The sequence below is a fragment of the Equus caballus genome, chromosome 17 (assembly GCF_041296265.1).
Source record: "Equus caballus isolate H_3958 breed thoroughbred chromosome 17, TB-T2T, whole genome shotgun sequence".
NCBI classification, from domain to species: Eukaryota; Metazoa; Chordata; class Mammalia; order Perissodactyla; family Equidae; genus Equus; species Equus caballus.
Window position 1 is genome coordinate 44,791,284 of NC_091700.1, and position 22,952 is coordinate 44,814,235.

Sequence of the window (22,952 nt, forward strand, 5' to 3'; positions counted from 1 at the left end):
CTTGCTGGCAGACATTTCTCATGAGCTGCTGCCTCCTCCCTTTGCTTCGCCTGGGCTCCCCTGCATGCTGTTTCCCCAAGAACTGCACGTTAGTTCCTTTGTCCTTCCCATTCTTCAAAAGCAATCTCCTGCCACTGGCACCGTAACCTGCTCCCTGATTCGTATCACAGGGCAGAGGAACCATTCATGTGGAAGGAAACCTAAGTTGTGCTCCAGAATGCTCTGTAATTGTCTACGTGCGTGGCTCCCACTGGAGTTGTGCAATATGGAGCCCGGCCTCTGAACTTCTTAAGGTCCATGACATGCAACTGTGTTTTCTTGTGGTTAAGTGTGTCAGTATCTCAGTTCCTCATGAGATTTTAAACTCTTCCGTGGGTGAGAGTTTGTCCTATTTGTATTTGCACTTTAACGTGGTACCTTGCCCCAAAGAGGTATTTTATAAACGTTTGTTGAATGGTTGAGTAGAAACTGATGGTTAGCTGAAATTTTTAAAAAATATGAATGTTACATGAAATTTTAAAATATTTATACCACCCAAATAGAAATATTTATCTCTTATTAAGTATGTCTCTTGTGACATTTATGTTGATAGATGGACTCAATGAGGTGGGTGAGCATTCTTCATGTTGCAGGTTGGTCATGAGAGCATTTAAATTAAAAAAAAAAAGGAATAGAAGGTATCAGCAGACATGCTCACTTAGGGCGAGCAATGCTTCCTGAAACGTTTTTTTCAGTTAAATATACTTTTGTGTTTGTACTAAGTCACAACGTAAATTGTATGTTACTGTATATATGGTCAAAAGAGTGTGAGAAACACAAAGATGGGTGGTATTGCCCAAATTTTCTAAAGAGGAAACAGAAGCTGAGAAGTTGATTGTCTGCAGTCAGCCAGCTAAGGATGGAGCAATGTGGTTTTAAACCCCGGCTAGGAAGCAAACCCCTGTGTAACCTATGGGCTAGAATATTCCCCTAAATTGTACAGTCATAGTCATGAGCCGCGTAATGACAGGGAGGTCAATGGTGGACTGCGTATTCAATGGTGCTCCCATAAGATTAGTAACACTTATAGCCTCAGTGTGCAATAGGCTATACCATCTAGGTTTGTGTAAGTCCATTACTGTGTGATGTTCGGACAACAATGAAATCACCTAACAACACATTTCTCAGAATGTATCCCCGTCAAGTGACACGACTGTATTCATTTCTCTGTGTTTCTTTCCTATGTTTAATCAAATGAACACAGTTCCATAGTAATTGTAGACTCAGATTAACGTAATTGCATTAATAATATGATTATATTATATTAACAGTATTTCATGTCCAGTTTTCCAAGTTGCTACAGTTTTTACGTTTTTCAGAAACTATATTTCTTTTTTTTTTATTGAGTTATTGATAGGTTACAATCTTGTGAAATTTCAGTTGTACATTAATGTTTGTCAGTCGTGTTGTAGGTGCACCACTTCACCCTTTGTGCCCACCCCCCACCCCACGTTTCCCCTGGTATCCACTAAACTGTTCTTAGTCCATAATTTTAAATTCCTCATATGAGTGGAGTCATACACAGATTATCCTTCTCTCGCTGGCTTATTTCACTTAACATAATTCTCTCAAGGTCCATCCATGTTATTGCAAATGGAATGATTTTGTTCTGTTTTGCAGCTGAGTGGTATTCCATTGTATATATGTACCACATCTTCTTTATCCATTCGTCTGTTGCTGGACACTTAGGTTGCTTCCATGTCTTGGCTATTGTAAACAATGCTGCAATAAACATTGGGGTACATAGGACTTTTGGGATTGCTGACTTCAAGCTCTTTGGATAAATACCCAGTAGTGGGATGGCTGGATCGTATGGTAGTTCTATTTTTAATTTTTTGAGGAATCTCCATACTGTTTTCCATAGTGGCTGCACCAGTTTGCATTCCCACCAGCAGTGTATGAGGGTTCCTTTTTCTCCGCAACCTCTCCAACATTTGTTGCTATTAGTTTTAGATATTTTTGTCATTCTAACGGGTGTAAGATGATATCTTAGTGTAGTTTTGATTTGCATTTCCCTGATGATCAGCGATGATGAGCATCTTTTCATGTGCCTATTGGCCATCCATATATCTTCTTTGGAGAAATGTCTGTTCATGTCTCCAGCCCATTTTTTGATTGGGTTGTTTGATGTTTTGTTGTTGAGTTGCAAGAGTTCTTTATATATTATGGATATTAAGCCTTTGTCAGATATATGACTTGCAAATATTTTTTCCCAGTTAGTGGGTTGTTTTTTTGTTTCAATCCTGTTTTCATTTGCCTTGAAGAAGCTCTTTAATCTGATGAAGTCCCATTTGTTTATTCTTTCTATTGTTTCCCTTCTCTGAGAAGGCATGGTGTCCGAAAAGATCCTTTTAATACTGATGTCAAAGAGTGTACTGCCTACGTTTTCTTCCAGAAGCCTTATGGTTTCAGGTCTCACCTTTAGGTCTTTGATCCATTTTGAGTTTATTTTGGTGAATGGTGAAAAAGAATGGTCAATTTTCATTCTTTTACATGTGGCTGTCCAGTTTTCCCAGCACCATTTGTTGAAAAGACTTTCTTTTCTCCATTGTATGCCCTCAGCTCCTTTGTCAAAGATAAGCTGTCCATAGATGTGTGGTTTTATTTCTGGGCTTTCAATTCTGTTCCATTGATCTGCGCACCTGTTTTTGTACCAGTACCATGCTGCTTTGATTACTGTAGCTTTGTAGTATGTTTTGAAGTCAGGGATTGTGATGCCTCCCGTTTTGTTCTTTTTTCTCAGGATTGCTTTAGCAATTCGGGGTCTTTTGTTGCCCCATATGAATTTTAGGATTCTTTTTTCTAATTCTGTAAAGAATGTCCTTGGGATTCTGATTGGGATGGCGTTGAATCTGTAGATTGCTTTAGGTAGAATGGACATTTTAACTATGTTTATTCTTCCAATCCATGTACATGGAATGTCTTTCCATCTCCTTATGTCGTCATCCAATTCTCTCAGAAAGGCCTTGTAATTTTCATTATATAGGTCCTTCACTTCCTTAGTTAAATTTACCCCAAGGTATTTTATTCTTTTTGTTGCGATTGTGAATGGTATTGTATTCTTGAGTTCTTTTTCTGTTGGTTCATTACTGGAATATAGAAATGCTACTGATTTATGCAAATTGATTTTATACCCTGCAACTTTGCTGTAGTTGTTGATTACTTCTAACAGTTTTCCAATGGATTCTTTGGGGTTTTCTATATATAAGATCATGTCGTCTGCAAACAGCGAGAGTTTCACTTCTTCCCTCCCTATTTGGATTCCTTTTATTCCTTTTTCTTGCCTGATTGCTCTGGCCAGGACCTCCGATACTATGTTAAATAAGAGTGGTGATAGAGGGCATCCTTGTCTCGTTCCTGTTTTCAGGGGGATGGTGTTCAGTTTTTGCCCATTGAGTATGATGTTGGCTGTGGGTTTGTCGTATATGGCCTTTATTATGTTGAGGTAGTTTCCTTCTATGCCCATTTTGTTCAGAGTTTTTATCATAAATGGCTGTTGGATCTTGTCAAATGCCTTCTCTGCATCTATTGAGATGATCATGTGGTTTTTATTCCTCAGTTTGTTGATGTGGTGTATCACGATAATTGATTTGTGGATGTTGAACCATCCCTGTGCAGAGACTATATTTCTTGAGTTAATAGTGTGATTTGCAAAATCAGTTTCTTATTATTTGGCATTTAGGTAGCTTTCAATATTTTAATATTTTCAGTGGAGTGCAAATAACTCCTTTGCCATCAAAACTTTCTTCTTTCACTTTTTTTTCTTTTTAACGACATTTTTAGGATAATTCTCCAGGCTGGTATTAGGAATAGAAAAGCATGAACGTATTTGTAATAGTTTCTTAGGGCTGCTGTAACAGAATACCGCGAACTGTGGAGCTTAAAACAACCGAGATTTATCCTGTCACAGTTGTGGAGGCCAGAAGTCAGACGTGCAGTTGTTGGAAGGGTTAGTTCCTTGTGTTGGCTCCGAGGGAGAATCTGTTCCATGCCTCTCACATGGCTTCTGATGGTTCCTGGTGATCCTGGTGTTCTTTGGCTTGTAGCTGCATCACTCCAACATCTGCCTCCATCTTCACGTGGCGTTCTTTCTGAGTCTCTGTGTCTGTGTCCAAATTTCCCTCTTTTTATAACCCCGGTCATGTTGGATTTAAGGCCCACCCTAATCCCGTATGACCTCGGCTTAACCTGATTACCTCTACAAAGACCCTATATCCAAATATGGTCACATTCACAGGTTCTGGGTGGAGGTGAATTTTGGGGGGACACTATTCCATCCAGTACAAAGTTTATGTCGCCTGTATTGTTTGCCTCACTGTGAAACTGATTGTTTTTTCCCTTCTTTCACGTTTTCAAACTTTGTGTTATGGAAATTTTCAAACACACACGAAAGTAGGAAGATTACTCTTATGAACTCCCGTATATTTGTCAGTCTGTTTCTCTTGACCATGGCGAATGCAAGAACAGCACAAAAACGGCTCCCTGAGTTTTTTAATTCTTGAAGCTGGATTTTTAAATTCTTTTAATTTAACTTCTTTTTTAACTTAATTCTTTTAATTAACTCTGCTGTTTTCATTCCCCAATTTCTATTTAGTTGAATGTTGCAGGTCGTGCTGGTTTTCTTTTCCTTCGTGTTCGTGAAACCTCCTTCCTTTCTTTTTCTAGGTTGTGCTGTGTTGCCGGTCAGCCCCGTGGTTGAAACGCCTACTTACTGTGAAGGGATAAAAGAGGTCTGCGACTGTGACTTTGATGAATTTGTTATTTTGGGTAAGATTTGGACACTCAGAGCCTGTGACTGGGGCCCTCCCTCCTGCCCACACACATACACATATTGACATGCATCCCACACAGTACCACATTATCGTAGCATTCAAAGAAACTTCTCCCAAGATCCCATTATGTCCGTGATATAAAAAAATGTTTTTCGTGTTTGAAATGTCTTGATAGTTAGTCTCTTATCTCACTTGTAGAACTGAATGCAAACGCAGATACTCATTACAGTCTGATATCTGTGTGGCCTCTCAATTATATTTGGTGAAATTTCAGATGAGTATATCTTGAAATACCATCTTTGGTCATTAGCTGTTGTCTCATAATAGAAACCCCAAAGAACCTGAAGTATGGAGATGATGAATAATTGGTTCTTTCTGAGGGGCAGGAGCTGTTTTTGTGTTCTTATAAAACTGACTATGATGAAGTGACGCAGACTGAAAGACCTCACTACTCTTTCTTTTGTTTTCCCCCAGAACTTGGAGAGGTTAGCAATACCACAGAAAACTGCAGATGTTCCTGCAACTCCCCTAAGAGGTATCTCTCTTCCGTGTCCACCTGCGCATAGACCCCTGGGCCATCCCCTCTGAGGCGCTGTGAACCCCAGGCCTCTGACATCCAGGCCAAGTTCAGTCACTTCCAATGACAGCGATGACCACTTAGAAATGAAACAATCACACTAAAGTTCCTACAGTGTTTAAAAGACCTTTGTGGACATTCTTATTTAATCCTCATGGATAGTCCGGGAGGTTTTTTAAACCCCATTTTATAGATGTGGAAACTAAGGCTCAGACAGAATGTGCCTCAGGACACAACGCTGTTAAGTAGCAGAGGTAGGCCTTGGACGTAGGTCCTCTGACTCAAAGCCTAGTGCTCTTTGCTCCACACCTGCAAGTCTTGGTACCCTCAGTAAATAAAAGCTGCTGTGTTGAGTATGTATATACAATGGAATACTACTCAGCCAGAAAAAAAGACAAAATCGTCCCATTCTCAACAACACGGATGGACCTGGAGGGTATTACGCTAAGTGAAATAAGCCAGACAGAGAAGGAGAAACACCACGTGACTTCACGCATATGTGGAATATAGACAAACACATGGACAAAGGAAACAGTTCGGTGGTTACCCGGGGAAGGGGGGTGGGAAGTGAGCACAGGGGGTGAAGAGGGGCATGTATGTGGGGACAGACAAGAAATAATGTACAACTGAATTTCACAATGATGTAAACTATTATGAACTCAAAAAAAAATTACTTTAGAAAAAAAGAGCTGCTGCGTTGAGTGTGGAGGAATTGGGTTGAGTAGATGGCCGGTGGGTGGTTGATGTGTGGTCTCCTTTATGACGCCTCTTCTGAGTTTTTGGATTGGGAAACGTGAAGACCCTTAACACACTCCTCATCAAGACAGTTTTCCATTGTTTGCATCTCTTACATTTCAGTGTTGTTTATGAGCCAGACTTCAATTCTGCTGAGCTAATAGCCAAAGAGTTGTACCAAGTATTCCGGAAGTGCTGGATGTTGTCAGGAGTTAATTATCAGCTGGCAGGTTCCCTGGATGCAGCTGGCTCAATAGTAAGTATCAAAATAAGTTGGCCCTGAATTGGCCTACTGTTCGTATCAGACATTTGTGTGTTTCCTTGTATGGTTACTGAGTGTTGGGGGAGACTCTGACAGACAAAAAGGACATTTATTGAGTGCTTATTATGTACCAAGGACTGTGTTTAGCAATTCACCTTTCAGCCCTCATAAGCACTGTTAGGGACATGCTATTGTTATGTTTATTTTAAAGTGTTAGTCACAGACCCTCAGCAGGGCTGGCCACTGGTAGAGCAGGAGCCATGCCCGGGCTGCCTAATTTGAAAGTCCGGGCTGGGTCCCTTATAGAACACTCTGCCCTCAGACAGCATGTGGACTGGAGGGTAGAGAACTTTGTGGCAAAGGCTAAAATAGGGGTAGGAAAAAAGCACTGTGGAAGTGCAGGGGAGGCAGCGTTTAATTTATTAGGGGAACTTGGGAGGCTCACTGGTGATCTGAGAACTTGAACTAAGTATGAGGCCAGGCAGAACTGTAGCAGGTAGAAACACGTGGAAGGGCATTCTTGGCAAAGAGCAGCTGGAGCATAAGTGACACGGAGGTGAATGGTGTGTTTATTGATCAGAGTGGTTTGATGTGGTTGGATAACGTGTTTGTGTGTATACGTGTGTGGTGGTTGATCTTCCTGGGAAATAAGGCTTGAATGATGGTGGCTAAATTGTGGAGGACAGAGAATGTTAATTTGAGGAGTTTGGATTTTAAATGCTAACAGGGGAGTGTAATGGTTCAGAGGGGAGCCACTGAATGTTATAAGCAAGGGAATGGCCTTAGCAGAGCTGTCTCTGGGGCACTCTGACAACAACAGGGCATTCTGATTGGCAGCATCTCTCAGCTTGTTGACCAAGGAGGGTAAGGCTTCTGCTCTGCATAAAAGCATTCCAGGTCACAGTGACCTACTTACGGTGGTTTGAAGTCTGGAAACAAATAAACTAACTGAAAATACTAAGGGAAGTGCTCTCAGCTGGGTGGCGTTTTCAGCAATTCTTCTGCAGATGCTTTCGATACATGAAGAGTTCGTGCCACGTCCTTTGGTTCAGTTGAAAGCAGTTTTAATTTTTCATGGTAAATTTTAATGTTGGAAACACTTTCGAATGATCTTTTTATTTCAGTTCTTGAAATCTGCTTGTTTAAGTTGTTCCTAAATGCTCTTCTCTGTCGTGCAGGTTGTAAATGAAGAGCGTGTCCGAAAAGACTTTGAATCCAGCATGGATGTCGTGCAGGAAATTACATTTAAGTCGAGGATCAGAGGGACTGAAGATTGGGCACCCCCTAGATTTCAAATCATCTTTAACGTCCATCCTCCACTCAAGTAAGTCTGGGTTGCTGCTTGGGCCTCCAATCTGGTTAAAACCAGTTGCAATGGATCCTACCTGACCCTCTGTGGAAGTAGGTGAAGGAAAAAAATAATACACTGAGGACCAAGGGAAAATTTATTTTAGGAAAAGGAAAGTTGGGCATATTTTTCTGTTAGCTTTCTTGGCACCATGTTTATCGTGGGCTTTTAGGGGCCCCGTAAGATGTGACAAGCTGAGAATTTTACTCTGCGTCCTTAATTATGAACGTTACATAGCAATTGAAAAGTAAATAAGGTTAAAGGAGATTTTTTGTGTTAATATTGAACCTTAAAAATTATATACAATAATTTTTCTTTTCCTTTCTCTCCCCAAAGCTCCCCAGTACATAGTTGTATATTCTTCGTTGTGGGTCCCTCTAGTTGTGGCACGTGGGACGCTGCCTCAGCATGGTTTGATGAGCAGTGCCATGTCTGCGCCCAGGATTTGAACCAACGAAACACTGGGCCGCCTGCAGCGGAGTGCGCGAACTTAACCACTCGGCCACGGGGCCAGCCCCGATATATAATAATTTTAAAAGATTAGACTACTCCTTTTTCCAGTACAGTGTGAAGTAAGAATCAATGAATACATTTTTTAAGAAGGAAAATTTAATCTTGAGCAGAGCTCCTGTAGTTAATAAATGTAAGAAATTGCCAATAAAAATACCTTTGTTCTCTAAGAAGTAAAAAAATCCTAAAAGACAAAACTGCTAAGATGATGCAAAAAAAGAAAAATAAACTCATTTATTTTATACACACACACGTATGTTTAAAGTAGTCATTTAATTTATTTGTTCTGAGAGTGTGTGGCATTATAGACAAAGGACACTTTAACAAACTACAATTTTTCCGTTCCTCTTGGTTTATATTTAATTTGGTAGGCAAACTGCAGAGTTACAAAGTGACTGGCGAGAGCTGTTGCCTGGGCCCCATGGAGGTGCCTTATAGACTCTGTCTGTCTTTTATCTTTTTCTTTGGAGAGAATGCGGAGAAGGGCTCCGGGGCTGCTTGGGCAGAAGCACTCCCTCTCCAGGCCTCGTGAGAGCTCGCTTTCCTTAGCGTGGGATATCTTTTCTCTAGCATTCCCCAGGGCCTCTTTCAGGCATGTGGGCAGGGATTCTGCATATGTTTACCTTGGCCATTGTTGCTGACCCTGAACTCTAATAAAGTTGTACAACTTTCTCCATATTTCCAAATCACATGTGAGATTGTGGCACCAACAGTTCAAAAGAAAACAATTCAGTAGACTATCTCTCACCAGAAATGTTTGATGGCTTTGCCTTACAGTGCCTCCTATTCATGTGAATTTCTTTGGATCCGTTTGTGAACTACCCAAGTGCTTCTGATGTCTCGTCTCCCTGAACTTTCTCCCAGGCATTACGTGTCTCTAGTTCTTTCTGGAGAGAGAATCCCGTGGAGGTTCAGTGAGAAGCCCCTTGGTGGAATAGTTACTTGTGATACTGACTTCTGCTTTGGTGGGAGCAGGGTCTTTTAAAAGCCCCAGAGATTTCAGCTAGAAAACTCTGTTGAATAATTCTACTTGTTTCCCAAATGAAATATGACAAAATTAAGGCCTCAAGCTGAGAAGAGTATTGTGATGTTATTTCTGTTCCAATCAGTGAAAAATGCTCCATTGGCGTTTTCTGAAATGTAACTGTTATCATTTTCTGCACTCAGGAGGAACCTTGTGGTAGCAGCCCAGAATTTTTTCTGTGCTGGCTGTGGAACTCCAATAGAACCTAGTAAGTATGGATAATGGATTGCCTGCTTATTATGCGTTGACGGAGGGTGGGGAGGGGGCAAGAATGACAAAGTTGGGTGGTGCGTTGTTTTTGTGAGACATGCCTTTGATGAGAGGTTATTATAAGAGCTTCGTGAAGAGGTATGGTCACCTACAAGGCTATGTGACTGGCCTGTTACCTCTCAGAGTCTTATTTCCTAGTTCTCTCCCCATGGAGAGCTCAGCTCCAGCCACATGGCCTCCCCACTGGTCCTTGGAGGTGGCAGGCTCACTCCTCACTTAAGGATTTGCACCTGTGGTTTTCTCTCCCTGGAATGCCCCTCCCAACCCCCACTCCAAGACATCCCCATGGATGTCGAAAGTCAAAAGGTTTACGCTGGCTGCCCTATTGAAAATGTTCACCTTGTCACACTCCTGGCCATAAACATACATGTGCATGCTTTAAATTACTCCTCCTTCTTATTTTTTATTCTAGCAGTTATCTTCTTAAAATACTCTTTTAGATTTTACTGATTTTTCTTGTTATTGTCTGTCTCCTTCGCTAGATTCTAAGTTCTATGAGGACAGATATGCTGTCTGTTTTATTCATTGTTTTATCCCCAGTTCCGATAAGAGTGCCTGGCACAGAGTTGGTCCTCAGAAGATATTTGTGGAATGACTGAATGGCTTACCAAGGAGCTAGCCACACTCCTCTGAGAGAGTTTGAGGAAGTGGCCTGAGGGGATCATTCCTGGGCCAGCTGAGGCCTAGAAAATCAGGCTCCTCCAGTCAGAAATGCAAGTTGCTCGCTTGAGACTAGAAATCACTTGCTCTGTTGTGAGGCTATTCATAGGTCTGGCCTGCAGAAGGCTGGGAAGAGAAACTTTGCTGGAAAGGCTTCCCTTGGGCTTTGATAGGCAATCTTGGAAGGAAAACGACTTGAAGGAGCTTGACTTTAAGAAATAAAATTGAAAGCAGAAGTCTATCTGGGCTTGAATGATAATGTGTTGAATGATAATGTCTGCCATGCCTCACAGTTACAGCTGATTTTCTTTAAATGAGTCATCTTCCTGGCTGGTCTAGCAGGGACCGTGTCTGTTTGGTTAACTACTGTATCCTGGTGCCTCAGTATATATTCAGTGGATGAGTCAGACACTAGGGATGCGTGACTGTGATTCCACCAACTTTTCAGGCACTAAACTAAGTATGTTCAGATATGGGGATGTGAGCCTGTACTGTTGATGCAAGCATGGTCCTTGCCTCACGGAGCTTGCCTACAGGAAGATATAGCCATCAGCCAAGTAAATAACAAGGGTGATGCACGCAACGAAAGAGAAGGTCAAGAGTGCTGTGGGATTCACAGCAAGGGAGCTTAATCTCGGCTTAGGGGGCTGGCAGTGAGAGGTTTCATAAGGAAGTGATTGTCCCCGGAAGACTGTGTGTAGGGTGTCTCCGTGTGCAAAGGGCCTGAAGCTATTGCAGAGAAGTCCTGTGTGACTGGAGGGTGAGAATGAGGGGGAAAACATGCAGCAGAGGTGAGTCGAGCACAGATTGTAGAGGCCTTATCAACTGTGTGAACAATTTTGGACTTTTCCTGTGAACTTCTTAGAGTTCTGAGGATAAATTTTTTTTTTTTTGAGGAAGATTAGCTCTGAACTAACTGCTGCCAATCCTCCTCTTTTTTCTGAGGAAGACTTTCCTGAGCTGACATCCATGCCCATCTTCCTCTACTTTTTTATATGTGGGGCAGCTACCACAGCATGGCTTGCCAATCGGTGTCATGGCTGCACCTGGGATCGGAACTGGTGAACCCCGGGCCACTGAAGTGGAACGTGCACACTTAACCACTGCACCACCAGGCCTGCCCCAGGATAATTTTTTTTAACTTTTTTATTTTGAGAGAATTTTAGGCTTGCAGAAGAGTTGCAAAAATAGTCCAGAGACATCCTGTATAGCCTTTACTCAGCTTCCTCTATTGTTAACATCTTATAATAATTGTAGTTTAATTATTAAAACTGGGAAATTAGCATGGGTACAATCCTATTAACTAAACTACAGACTTTAATCAGATTTCACTAATGACCTTTATCTGTCCCAGCATCCAATCCGGAATTCCACGTTGAATTTAGTTGTCATGTCTCCTCAGTTTCCTCTAACGTCATACATGCTGAACCATTTGCAGGGCAGGAGACAGCATGACATTTTACCCTCTAATAGTTCTGCATGTCCTAAAGATAAGGATTACAAACAGTTATCACACCAAAGAAAATTAACAGCAATTCTCTAATATTGTCTAATACTAGTCCATATGCATTTGTTGTCCTCAAGTTGCCATTGATAGCTAGTTTTTCCACCCAGGTTCCAACTGAGTTTCATACCTTGCATTTATTTATTAATTTTCTCTAATGAGCTTTATTCTAGAACTGCCTATTCAGTATGGTAGCCACTAGCCCATGTGGCTATTTAAAATTAAAATGAAAAATCCAGTTCCTCCATCATACTAGCTACATTTCAAGTGCTCAACAGCCACGTGCTGGTAGCTGCTGTATTGGACAGCACAGGTTTAGAACATTTCCATCCTCACAGGAAGTTCTATTGGACTGCACTATTCTAGAATTTTTCCCTCCTATTTTTATTTTTTTCTATGATAGTGACTTTTCCCCAGAGGAGAAAAATTGTGGTTTAGAGCAGGTTTTCTCAACCTCACTAGTGTTGTCTTCGGTGGTGGGGGGCGGGTGGTGGGGTTGCTGTCCTGTACATTGTAGGATATTTAGCATCATCACTAGGGGCCACCAACAGCTCCTCAACTGTGACAACCAAAAATGTCTGGACAGTTCCAAATGTCCCTTAAGGGGAGAAATCACTCCTTGTTGAGAATCACTGGTTTAGGGTGCTTTGTTTTGCTCTATTTTAATTAAAGGACTGAGGAAACCAAAAGAGATGGGCATAGTTTATTCTATGTTGATAGTATAATGCTTAGTATGTGTTTAATGAAATTTGATGAATGGGTGACTGGATATTGAAATGTTAGGGTTTTAGATGTTAGGGAAAGATGAGTTATATCAGGAAAATTTATTCGCCCCTCTGTCCTCCTTTCTTTCCCCATATTGCTAAGTTTGATCAGAAACATAGAGTGCAGGGACCAAGGGTATACCTGTCGTTTTGCCTATTTAACATAAAATGTATGGAGGCCCTATCATAAGCCAAATAATACTCATTATCTGCCACATCAGAGATCTTAATCCAGGATGGGAAATAAACACGATACAACAGACTTTTAAAAGTTTCAAATTTGAGAACTCAGACATAATCATTAGGCACTTAATAAATTCTTAACAAATACTTTGTCAACCCTAGAGAGATGTCACCAAATTAACCCAGAGTTTGATAATAGTGTATGTACATATATACTTACAGTTGGCCCTCATTATTCACAAATTCCATATTTGCAAATTTGCCTACTCACTAAAATTTATTTGTAACCCCAAAGTGAGTACTTATGGTGTTTTCGTGGTCATTCATGGATACGCACAGAGCTCCAAAATGTTTGAGTCCCCTGAAAGTTGAGTTGCTCGATGCTCGAGTTCCCAGCTGGAGTGGAACAAGGCTGTGCTCTGCCTTCTTGATGTAGTTCTCATACTGTAAACAAGTCCTTTTCATGGTTTATTTAGTGCCATGTTTTGTTTTGTTTTTTACATTTTTCGCCTTTTGTTGGTGATTTAGCTGTTTAAAATAGCCCCTAAGCGTAGTGCTGAAGCCCTGTCTAGTGCTCCTAAGTACAAGAAGGCTGTGATGTACCTTATGGAGAAAATATATGCTTTAGATAAGCTTCATGCAGGCATGAGTTATAGTGCTGTTGGCCCTGAATTCAATGATATGAATCACCAAAACATATTACATAAGGTGTCTTTAGACAGAAAACAAGGTTGTGTATTGATCGATTAATGAAAACGTTGTGACCAGAGGCTCATAGGACCCTAACCCCATCTGCCCCCGGGAGCAGTTCTTCAGCATTTATTAATTCAGTGTTCATGGCAACTGTAGACGACATTAACTACTGCAAATTCTAAGAATCAGTTGTGTTTGCTCGCATTTAAAAGTCAGCTCTGAGGGTGAGCTGGGACCGAGGGATAACTTGGGCGAGTGCAAAGACAGCTCCTCTCCTGTTCTCTCTATCAAAAGCGTAGCGGAGGAGTGGGCTCTGGTGGCTAAGAGCTGGAGCTTCCACAGTCCACACGGCTTGGAGTCCTGTTTGCCTGCTTCCTGTTTGTGTGTCTCTGGCGTGTGGCTTAATTTCACTGTGTTATGCTTTCATCAACGAAATAGGGGAAATAATAGTCCTTACTTAGTCATTCCATAGTCCTTACATAGAGGCTTAGCACGGAATGATACAGTGTTTGTAAGACATTTAACCAGTATGTGGCATAGAGTAAGTGGCCAATAAAGTTTTGCTCCATCAGGCCTTGTTTATTTTTAAAGCTGTTATAAGGAAACTATATTTAGAATCGACAGTGTGCTTGGTACTGTGGTAGCTGCTTTCCCATCCATTGTTTCATTTAATCCCCACAATAGGTGGCAACCAATTTTTGTATTCTACCTCACGATATTTTAATTACAAAGAAACCCATGAGTTAAAGGGTGAGTGATAAGTATCAGCCCTGGCTGATGTTCGTCCCGGGTGTTGAGGGAGGGCCACATAGCAGAATTAACTGAACGCTGCTTTCTTTCCTAAGCTGGGCGGTAGGAGCCCAGGTGTTTGTTGCATTGGTCTCTATACCTTTTGCTTGTCAATGTATTTGATTGAAGATGTTTCCAAAAGCAGTGCATGTTCATTTTAGCAAATTAAGAAGTGCAAAGAGGAAAAATCTTTTCTGTCACCTACCTCCAGAAGTATTTGCTGTTGGTTTTTTGGTGGGGATCCTTTTGGACTGTGTATGTTTATTTTAAAAGCAAAATCAAGATCGCTTGATACATACCTGTGACTGAATGTCCGCTGCCCATGCTCTTCCACATGTTCATCGGTTCTCCAGCATTTCATGCTGAGTGCGCCATGCTTATTCACCAGTTGCTTCTTAATGGATATTTAGATTGCTCCCCTGCTCCATTATAAATGTGCTGTAATGAATATCTTTCTCTCTGTCCATGAAAGCAAAGCTCACGAATGGCCATGATTTAAGGCCTCCAGTCCCTGCCAGAGCTTTCCTAGCTGCTATGAGGTCGAGTATGGCTTTAGCAGCATGAAAACAGCAACCTGAGCCTTGAACCCTGGGTGGGAATTGGAGGCAGTGTGGGGGACAAGGGTGGGTATTCAGGGTCCAGAGAGTGGTCCTCACCTTCCTGTGTGCCCTGCAGAGTTTGTGAAGCGGCTCCGGTACTGTGAATACCTGGGGAAGTATTTCTGTGACTGCTGCCACTCATATGAGGAGTCCTGCATCCCTGCCCGGATCCTGACCATGTGGGACTTCAGGAAGTACTACGTCAGCAATTTCTCCAAACGGCTGCTGGACAGCATATGGCACCAACCCATTTTCAATTTGCTGAACGTCAGCCACAGCCTGTACGCCAAGGTCAAGGAACTGGACAGAGTGCGGGTGAGCAGCTGACCCTGTGGGGGAAGCCAGTCAAGTGGCGGAAAGGGTCCTGTGGCAGCAAGTGCACATCACACCCGTCTCAGGATGGGACAGACCCTCTGACGGGAAGATTCACCCTAAGCCAATGGAGCTTAAGCTTCGAGGCCCCTCACCTCCAGGGGCTCTTTCCAAGGCCCCATACCGAATTTTAGATTTATGCATAGTTTTGCATTTATATATAGCTTTTAAAAGTAATTTATTTCTTAAAATAAAAATTGTAGGGGCTGGCCCCGTGGCCGAGAGGTTAAGTTCCTGTGCTCCGCTGCAGGCGGCCCAGTGTTTCGTTGGTTCGAATCCTGGGCGTGGACATGGCACTGCTCATCAAACCATGCTGAGGCAGCGTCCCATATGCCGCAACTAGAAGGACCCACAACGAAGAATATACAACTATGTACCGGGGGGCTTTGGGGAGAAAAAGGAAAAAATAAAATCTTTAAAAAAAAAAAAGAATCCCCTTTTAAAAAAAATAAAAAAATAAAAATAAATAAAAATTGTATATGTTTGAGGTATACAAGATGATTTGATATACATATTCATAGTGAAATGATTACTAGTTAAACTAATTAACATATCCATCTCCTGACATAGTTATGTTTTTTGTGTGGGCGGTGAGAGCACCTGAAATCTTCCCTCTTAGTAAATTTCCAGTATTGGGTACTGAGTTGTGAGCTATAATCATCGTGCTATACATTAGATCTCTAGACTGATTCATTCTACATGACGGCAGCCGTGTAGCCTTTCACCAGCGTCTCCCCAATTCCTCTGCCTCCCGCCCCCGGTACCGTTATTCTACTCTCTGCTTCTATGTGTTTGACACTTTTAGATTCCACAGGGGTTTTTCTGCAGTTTTTTTCTTCCTGTGTCTGGCTTATTTCACTAAGCATAATGTCCTCCAGTTTCGTGTATGTTGTTGAAAATGGCAGGAGCTCCCTCTTTTGTACATAGTTTTGTGTTTTTCTTAAAGAAGGCCCCCAACGTTGTGTAAGCTTCAGCCTCTGCGAGACCTGGGTCCATCCTGGACCCTCTGGACTCAGTCATGAACCCTGCAATATAGACTTTACTTTAAAGGCTTGTTTTATAGAGTTGTAGCATGTCAAGTTAGAAGTAACGTTTAAATTTGACTTAAACCCTTCCAGTGTCATTTATCACATTTACCTTTTCCTTCTATTTGCTTTCTCACCTTAGGAAACCCAGGAGCAGCTTTTTCATATCAAGAAATTATTGAAGACCTGCAGGTTTGCTAAAAGGTACTGCTGTCGGCTGGGGCAGTCCGGGCCTGGGGGTTGGGAGGACTGACAGCCTTGTCACCGTGCTCATCCTCTGTGTGCCTCCTGGTCCAGCTCCTCCAACACACGGGCCCCCTGAGCACAGCAGTGATCTCGTGTCTCTCCACGGGAATGCAGACCCTCTCTTTCAAGTTACTAAGCCGGCCAACTCACTGGTGGTGAATTTAACTTATTAAGAAGATTGGGCTGGCATAAGGATGAAATAACTCTAGCCAGTGGCCTTTATTATCGTTGTTATTTTAAACTGTGGTAAAATACACATATCATAAAATTCACCGTCTTACCCTTTTTAAGTGTACAGTTCAGTGAAGTACATTCACAATATTGTGCTACCGTCACCACTATCCATCCGCAGAGCTCTTTTCATCTTGAAAAACTGAAATAGTGTCCCCATTAAACAATACCTCCTCATTCCTTCTCCCCGCCAGCCCCTGGAAACCACCATTCTGCTTTCTGTCTCTATATGTTTGACGACTCTAGGAACCTCGTATAAGTGGAATCATACAGTATTTGTCCTTTTGTAACTGGCTTATTGCACTTAACATAATGTCCTCCAGGTATATCCATACTGTAGCATGAACCAGAATTTCCCCCCTTTTTAAGGCTGAATGACATTCCATTGTAGGTATAGACCACATTTTGTTTATCCATGTCTCCATCTTGGGTTGCTTTCGTCTTTTGCCTATTGTGGATAGTGCTGCTATGAACATGGGCATATCAATGGCCTCTTAATAACCCAGATAGAGAGGCATGTTGAACTTTTATTGGCTGTATAGTATTCTATACTGTGCTGTGGTGTTAATTTAAGTATTGTCCTATTACTGAATGCCTAGTATATTTTTAATATCTTTTGTTATTTAAAAAACTAGCCTTTAGCTGAATCTCTGCCCACAGCCATAGGTATGTCCTTAGGATAAACTTCTAGGACTGGAATTTCTGGAAGCCATGGCCAGAAAGCTATAGGCATGAATTCATTGACAGCAATAGAGATGGTTTTTTCTTTAGGAAAACTAGACTAGCAAAAAAATCGTAACTTTTTAATTTGTTTTCATGCCTTTAATTTTTTCCCAGTTTTATGGAGATATAACTGACATACAGCAGTGTATGAGTTTAAGGTATAGAGCATAATGATTTGACGTACCTATATCATGAAAGGATTACCACCATAAGTTTAGTTGACATCCTTCATCTCATGTAGATACAGAAAAGAGATTTTTAAGTAGAATAAAAGTAGGTTACTCAAGGGGTTAAGATTACTTGATATAGTAGATAAGATCATAGGTTTAAAAGTTTTTATTTTGTTTTAAATCTTCCTTCCATTTCTGATCTTTATTTAATGATGATGTATTGCTTTTGAATTAGATTTCTTGGGGAGGAGCATGACTTCTGTATTCATGTGGCCTTGAGATCTACCTCATGGCATTGGTCTGACAAGCTAATTACTTCTCAGGCCCTCAGTTTTCTTGTGGGTAACATGTAACAATACCCACAATTCTCACCATCTATAAAAATTTCTTAAATATCCATTCTGTGCTTCAGATAAACAATTCGGTAGGACTCATGTTAAGTCCAGGGAGAGAGTCAGCGCAAACAAATCATTGCTGGACTGTGTGTTGGACACGTGTACATGGAGCTCCACTGGTTCAGAGGAGGCAACATCTAGTTCATAAGGGGTGGGGTGGGGAAGAGAGCAGGCAAGGCTTCCTGGAGAGAAAGCCTGAGCTTGAAGAAGAAATTGGAGTGAAGAAGCGGGGTCTGGGGTCAGAGGAAGCAGTGTGAGCGAGCTCCCCAGGCAGGACAGAGAAGTCACATGGTTTGGCATCACTCCACTGTCAAGTGCAGTGTAGGCAGTGGCTGGCTTGGGAATGCAGTGTGTGGTGATGCCACTGACTGACTTAGGGAATTCGGGAGGAGAACAGGAAGGTTTGGAGAAAGTTGCATTCAGTTTTGAGTGCCTTTGGGACATCTGAGTGTCTATGACCAGCCCGCAGTTGGATGCATATGAGTCTTAAGCTCCGTGCTGGACTTGGGGATTTAGAGTTTTGAATCCTCTTCCTTTCCTCTCTGGCAGTGTATTAAAGGAGTTTGAGCAGGTGCCGAGACACTTGACAGATGAGCTCCACCTCTTCTCCCTGGAGGACCTGGTCAAGGTCAAGAAAGGGCTGCTGGTGCCCTCGCTCAAGGACGTTCTTAAAGCTTCGCTCGCGCACGTGGCCAGCTGTGAGGTGAGGGTTTGCCTGGGGCAGGGGCGTCTCTGAGCTGTCCCTTCTGCTCAGGGCCTCGTTGGTGTTCTGCATTTACCTCATTTAAGCCCACCAACCCTGAGGGAAGTGCTAGCAACACTATTTACAGAGAGGAAAATGAGGTTCAGAGCTGTTAAGTAACAGGCCAAGATGGCCCTGCTGCTAGGTGGCCGGGCTGGGATGCAAGCCTGGGCCAAGCGACTTCTTAGTCTGGGCACCCAGCCCTACTGGGGCCTTCCTCCACTCCCGTCTGCGCTCACATGCCGAATGCAGCCATGTGGACTCAGGATCCAATGGAATAGGAGCTCTGCGTCTAGACGGACTGAAGAATTGCAGTGCAGCTGTCAGAAACAAAATTAGATTGTTTGAGAATACATGTTTAAAATCATGATCTTTCTCTGGTGCATCAAACCACCTTGATATGAAATTTCTCTGTGTGAAACAAATGCACATTTACATTCACAGCAGTAGGATAAAACATCCTATCCCTTCTAGAGGTTGGAATCATGGACAGTGAAAAATTGATGCTTATAAAGTTCTGTAAAAGTGGTAACTCAGCTTCTCCATCAAAAGAATCCTCACCAATGCGGACTTTTTTTTTGACTTCTCTTACAGCTGTGTCAAGGAAAGGGCTTCATTTGTGAATTTTGCCGGAGTACTGCTGTCATCTTCCCATTTCAGACTTCAATGTGTAGAAGATGTTCAGGTATCTTAATACCTTAATAATGTAAGCTCAATAATAGCTTAATAACTTAAGCACAATATTGTTTCTTTAAAGTATGATGATGTTGGTGTGTGCTTGTATGTTGGATTGGAGGAATAAAGTTTTGGGCGCATGAAGAAGAGTGTTCGGGGGGGCAGGGATGAGGGTGATGTCTCCTGGTTCAGGATTTGGAGAGAGGAGCTGGTCCCTGTGTTTCTTATGCCTTGAGACTTCTAGCCCAGGGCAAGCTACAGCGCCCCAGTTTGTAACTGGATCATGCCGAACGCTGAAGTGTTGTCTCTGGCTTCTTTTGCACGACAGTGGCAGAGTTGAGTTATGGAGACCGTATAGCTCAAAAGGCCTAAAACATTTACTCTCTGGCTCTTTACAGAAAAGGTTTACCAACCCCAGTTCTACTGTATTAGTGCCCGAGGAAATCTCATGCTCTCTAAACGATTTCATGGGAGAGATCTGGTAATGAATTAGGCCTTCCGCTTGGATATGAGCAGGCCCTCCTCTTAGACCACTCCAGTGTTGTCTCCCCCAACCCAACAGGCAGTGTTGCAGGATGGGTTTCCCAGCAGAGAAACTCTGAGGCAGGGATTTGCATGCAGAAAGTTCACTGGGGCCTGTTCTTGGGCTCAATGCCTGTGGGGATGTGAAGGCAGCAGGCCTGGGCAGAGGGAGAAGCTGAACGGTGGTGTGGTTGCATTGAAAGCTTAGCACCTCTCCTGGGGAGCTCTGGAGTGGAGATGGCCTTCAGCACTGTCCCGAATTGAGGACAAGGGGCCAGCCGAGCCTTTAAATCCCATGTTGACCAGTCACCAGATGCAGGCCAGTGCCAGCAAGGGGACATGACCTTGAGCAAGGCAGCTCTCTCTAGTTTGGGCCATCTCCACAGAAGGGATGCTCCCTCCTGAGCCATCAGCCACCAAGACTCTCAGCAGCTTCGGGATGGTCTTTGGGAGGCTTTGTAGCATCCGCTGCACCAGGCTTTCTCAGCCTCACGTCCATGACCTACTGGAGACGTTATAATCCCTCTGAGTGTCAACCTGCCTGGTTTCTGTTTGGAAGACTCTGGCTTCCCGATTCAGACCCCAGGATGGGGATGAGTGTCTGTATATATGTGAGAAACCAAGACATTCCGTTTGCTGATGGCTGTGCCCCTTTGCTTGCAGTGTGCAGAGCATGCTTTCACAAGCAGTGTTTCCAGTCCTCTGAGTGCCCCCGCTGTGTAAGGATCACAGCTAGGAGAAGACTTTTGGAAAGTTTGCCCTCCACGGCGATGTGATGCCCCTGAGTACTGTGAAAAAGACTGTTCAACATGCCTTGTCACACCGATTTGTGTCTGTTATTGATAATATTGTTTTAGATATCAACTATTGTATGTTAAGAAAACAAGTGGCCATATTCTCTTTATTATATATATTTAATTTTTTAAAAGAATGAAGATTATTATTAAGCGAAGGGTTGTTACTGGTGGTTTTGTTTACAAATGTTCAATGTTTTTGCTGCTACTGTTTTTTTTAAATAGTTTTTTTTGGATAATTCTTAAATTGTATTTGAAAAGTTGTATTTAGCTAATGTTGGAGCTTATTTTTTATGGATCGTAACTGACAAGATTCAGTTCCTCTTCCTGTAAAACTTGTTTTGTGAAACGGATTGGTACTTTCAATGAACAAAAATGCAACCAAAAATGTTTGCTCAGGGTTTTTTCCTGACTAAATGCCATTTTGTAATTGTATCAGTCTTACAGATTTCACTTATTGCAGGGTTTGTGTAGAGAGTACACATTACTTCTACAGTCACGTTTATTTCAAGATGCGTTTGAGTTGCTTACCAGTGCGTGGAGGTGCCGTTTGGAGCTGTTGCCTCTAGATGGCGCTCTTTCAGATGGCACAAATCAAACCTGTGTTTGTCATCGCTATTCCACACACTGTCAAGGGATGCACGAGTGAGCAGAACTTCATCCCTGCGCTTTAGGGTTTCGTCTCATTGATATAAAACTGAACATAAGGTATTTGGACTTAAATTGTGGGAAAGTACTGTTAACGAACAATATGATTCTAGTAATAACATTGAAATCATAAACAGTAATTAAAAAGGGTAGCTGAATCCCTAAACTGTTATGAATTTCATTTTCCTAATATTCTTTTTATTTATATGCTTTTTTGAAACACGTGAGCCTTTTTTCCTTCTACCTTCTATATACTTTGACCTACTTGAGAAAGGGCCCTGGGGCTGGGTGCTTTCCCGTCACATCTTGAATGGAGCGTGGGTATCATATCCCCCAGAATTCACATGTCCTAACTAAACCGACTCTGAGTGAATTTCCAAACAGCACAGGCAGGCAATAAAGCGGTCCAGGTCATCCCCTAACCCCATCCGTTCCGTGTGTGTGTGTGCGTGTGTGTGTGTTTTCAGTGGGATATTATTGAGCACATGAAAGAAATGAGTGTTTCCTAGCAATTCTCATCCTGTCACCTGTTCTCCCATCCCACATGCCTCTGCCAGAGCTGTGCTCCCATTCGTTATTTAAGCCAGGTCTCTTTTAAATAGAAATGTAGGCACACGCGATAAGATAAATAAGATCAAATTCAAAACAATGTTTTATTCTTACCTATAAGCTTACATTCCCTGTTGGGCATCAAGGGTTGGGGTGGCAGGTTTCTGTTCCTTATAACAGCTCTATGAGGTTCATGTGAGTGTCTTCATTTTACAGGTAAGGACACTGAGGCTTCCAGAAGAGAAATAATTTACCTAGGTTCCCACAGGGCATGCATGGTTGAGCTGGGATTGGCATCTGAGTCTGCCTGCCTCCGAAGGCCGTGTTCGTAGCCCCTGCTTCTTCTGTGGTATCCTTTTGAGACAATTAAACCAAACCAACTTTGATTTGTAAGTGCTGGTCAAAGCTGACCTACTGGCATTGGGCTGAGTGCTTGCTCACAACATTCCCTTGTGTTGACTTAAGTTGCTGTGGCTTGTGCGTTGTCTGAAGGGCTCTGTGTTCCTGCTGCTGTGTTTGTAAGGCACTGGTGAGTGTGTGTGTGTGTGTGTGTGTGTGTAAGAGAAAGAAAGAGAGACACACACATCTTTGATTTGAGGAAGAGTGCACAGCAGCTACCAGGAAGTGATGCTTTTGACTCTCTATTTTGAGGAAGGATGAGGTAACCACTCTATGGGTCTGGCTGAGACACGCTTCCTCCCCACCGTGGTACTTGAGGCTCCTTACCAGTGAGGTACGTGTTAGAACAGAGAAGTGACCTCAGCCCCCGTGCAGCACCCTGTAGGGAAATAATTAGTTGTGACATCTATTGCTTTCTAATGGGATTTACCCCTTGCCTAGTTTTCTGTGCAAACTCTTCCTTGGCTGCCGGAAGGAAGATGAAGACTTGGGCTTTCTCATCAGACGTCAGCCACCGTGAGGCATCAGCTTGCAGTGCTGGGATCACAGTGATTAATTTTCTGCCTTCACAGTATTCGCTTGGGAAATTCTAGTAACACATCCTTTAGAGTCATGATTCGCAGCTGCAGGTAGGGAGTTATACCAGGGGACGTGGAGCGAGGAGGGGTGAGCCATCCAGAAGACTGGGGTGTTGATTGGGTGAGAAGTATTGGATTGATTCCCAGGTCTGCC

At 42.5% G+C, this 22,952-nt stretch overlaps 1 protein-coding gene across 5 annotated transcripts in view; it reads left to right on the forward strand.

Moving 5' to 3' along the window:
- RUBCNL (rubicon like autophagy enhancer) overlaps positions 1-21,438 on the forward strand; it is a 45,562-nt gene extending 24,124 nt beyond the window's left edge. For all 5 annotated transcript variants that reach the window (XM_070240315.1, XM_014732091.3, XM_070240313.1 and 2 more), the window contains 10 exons: positions 4,705-4,806; positions 5,286-5,346; positions 6,247-6,379; positions 7,564-7,709; positions 9,411-9,475; positions 14,806-15,044; positions 16,269-16,330; positions 18,441-18,594; positions 19,228-19,318; positions 20,494-21,438. In XM_070240315.1, the coding sequence (XP_070096416.1) occupies positions 4,705-4,806; positions 5,286-5,346; positions 6,247-6,379; positions 7,564-7,709; positions 9,411-9,475; positions 14,806-15,044; positions 16,269-16,330; positions 18,441-18,594; positions 19,228-19,318; positions 20,494-20,606 (1,166 nt within the window). In that variant the 3' untranslated portion in view covers positions 20,607-21,438. The remainder of the gene's footprint in view (positions 1-4,704; positions 4,807-5,285; positions 5,347-6,246; positions 6,380-7,563; positions 7,710-9,410; positions 9,476-14,805; positions 15,045-16,268; positions 16,331-18,440; positions 18,595-19,227; positions 19,319-20,493) is intronic.
- Positions 21,439-22,952: the final 1,514 nt, after the last annotated feature.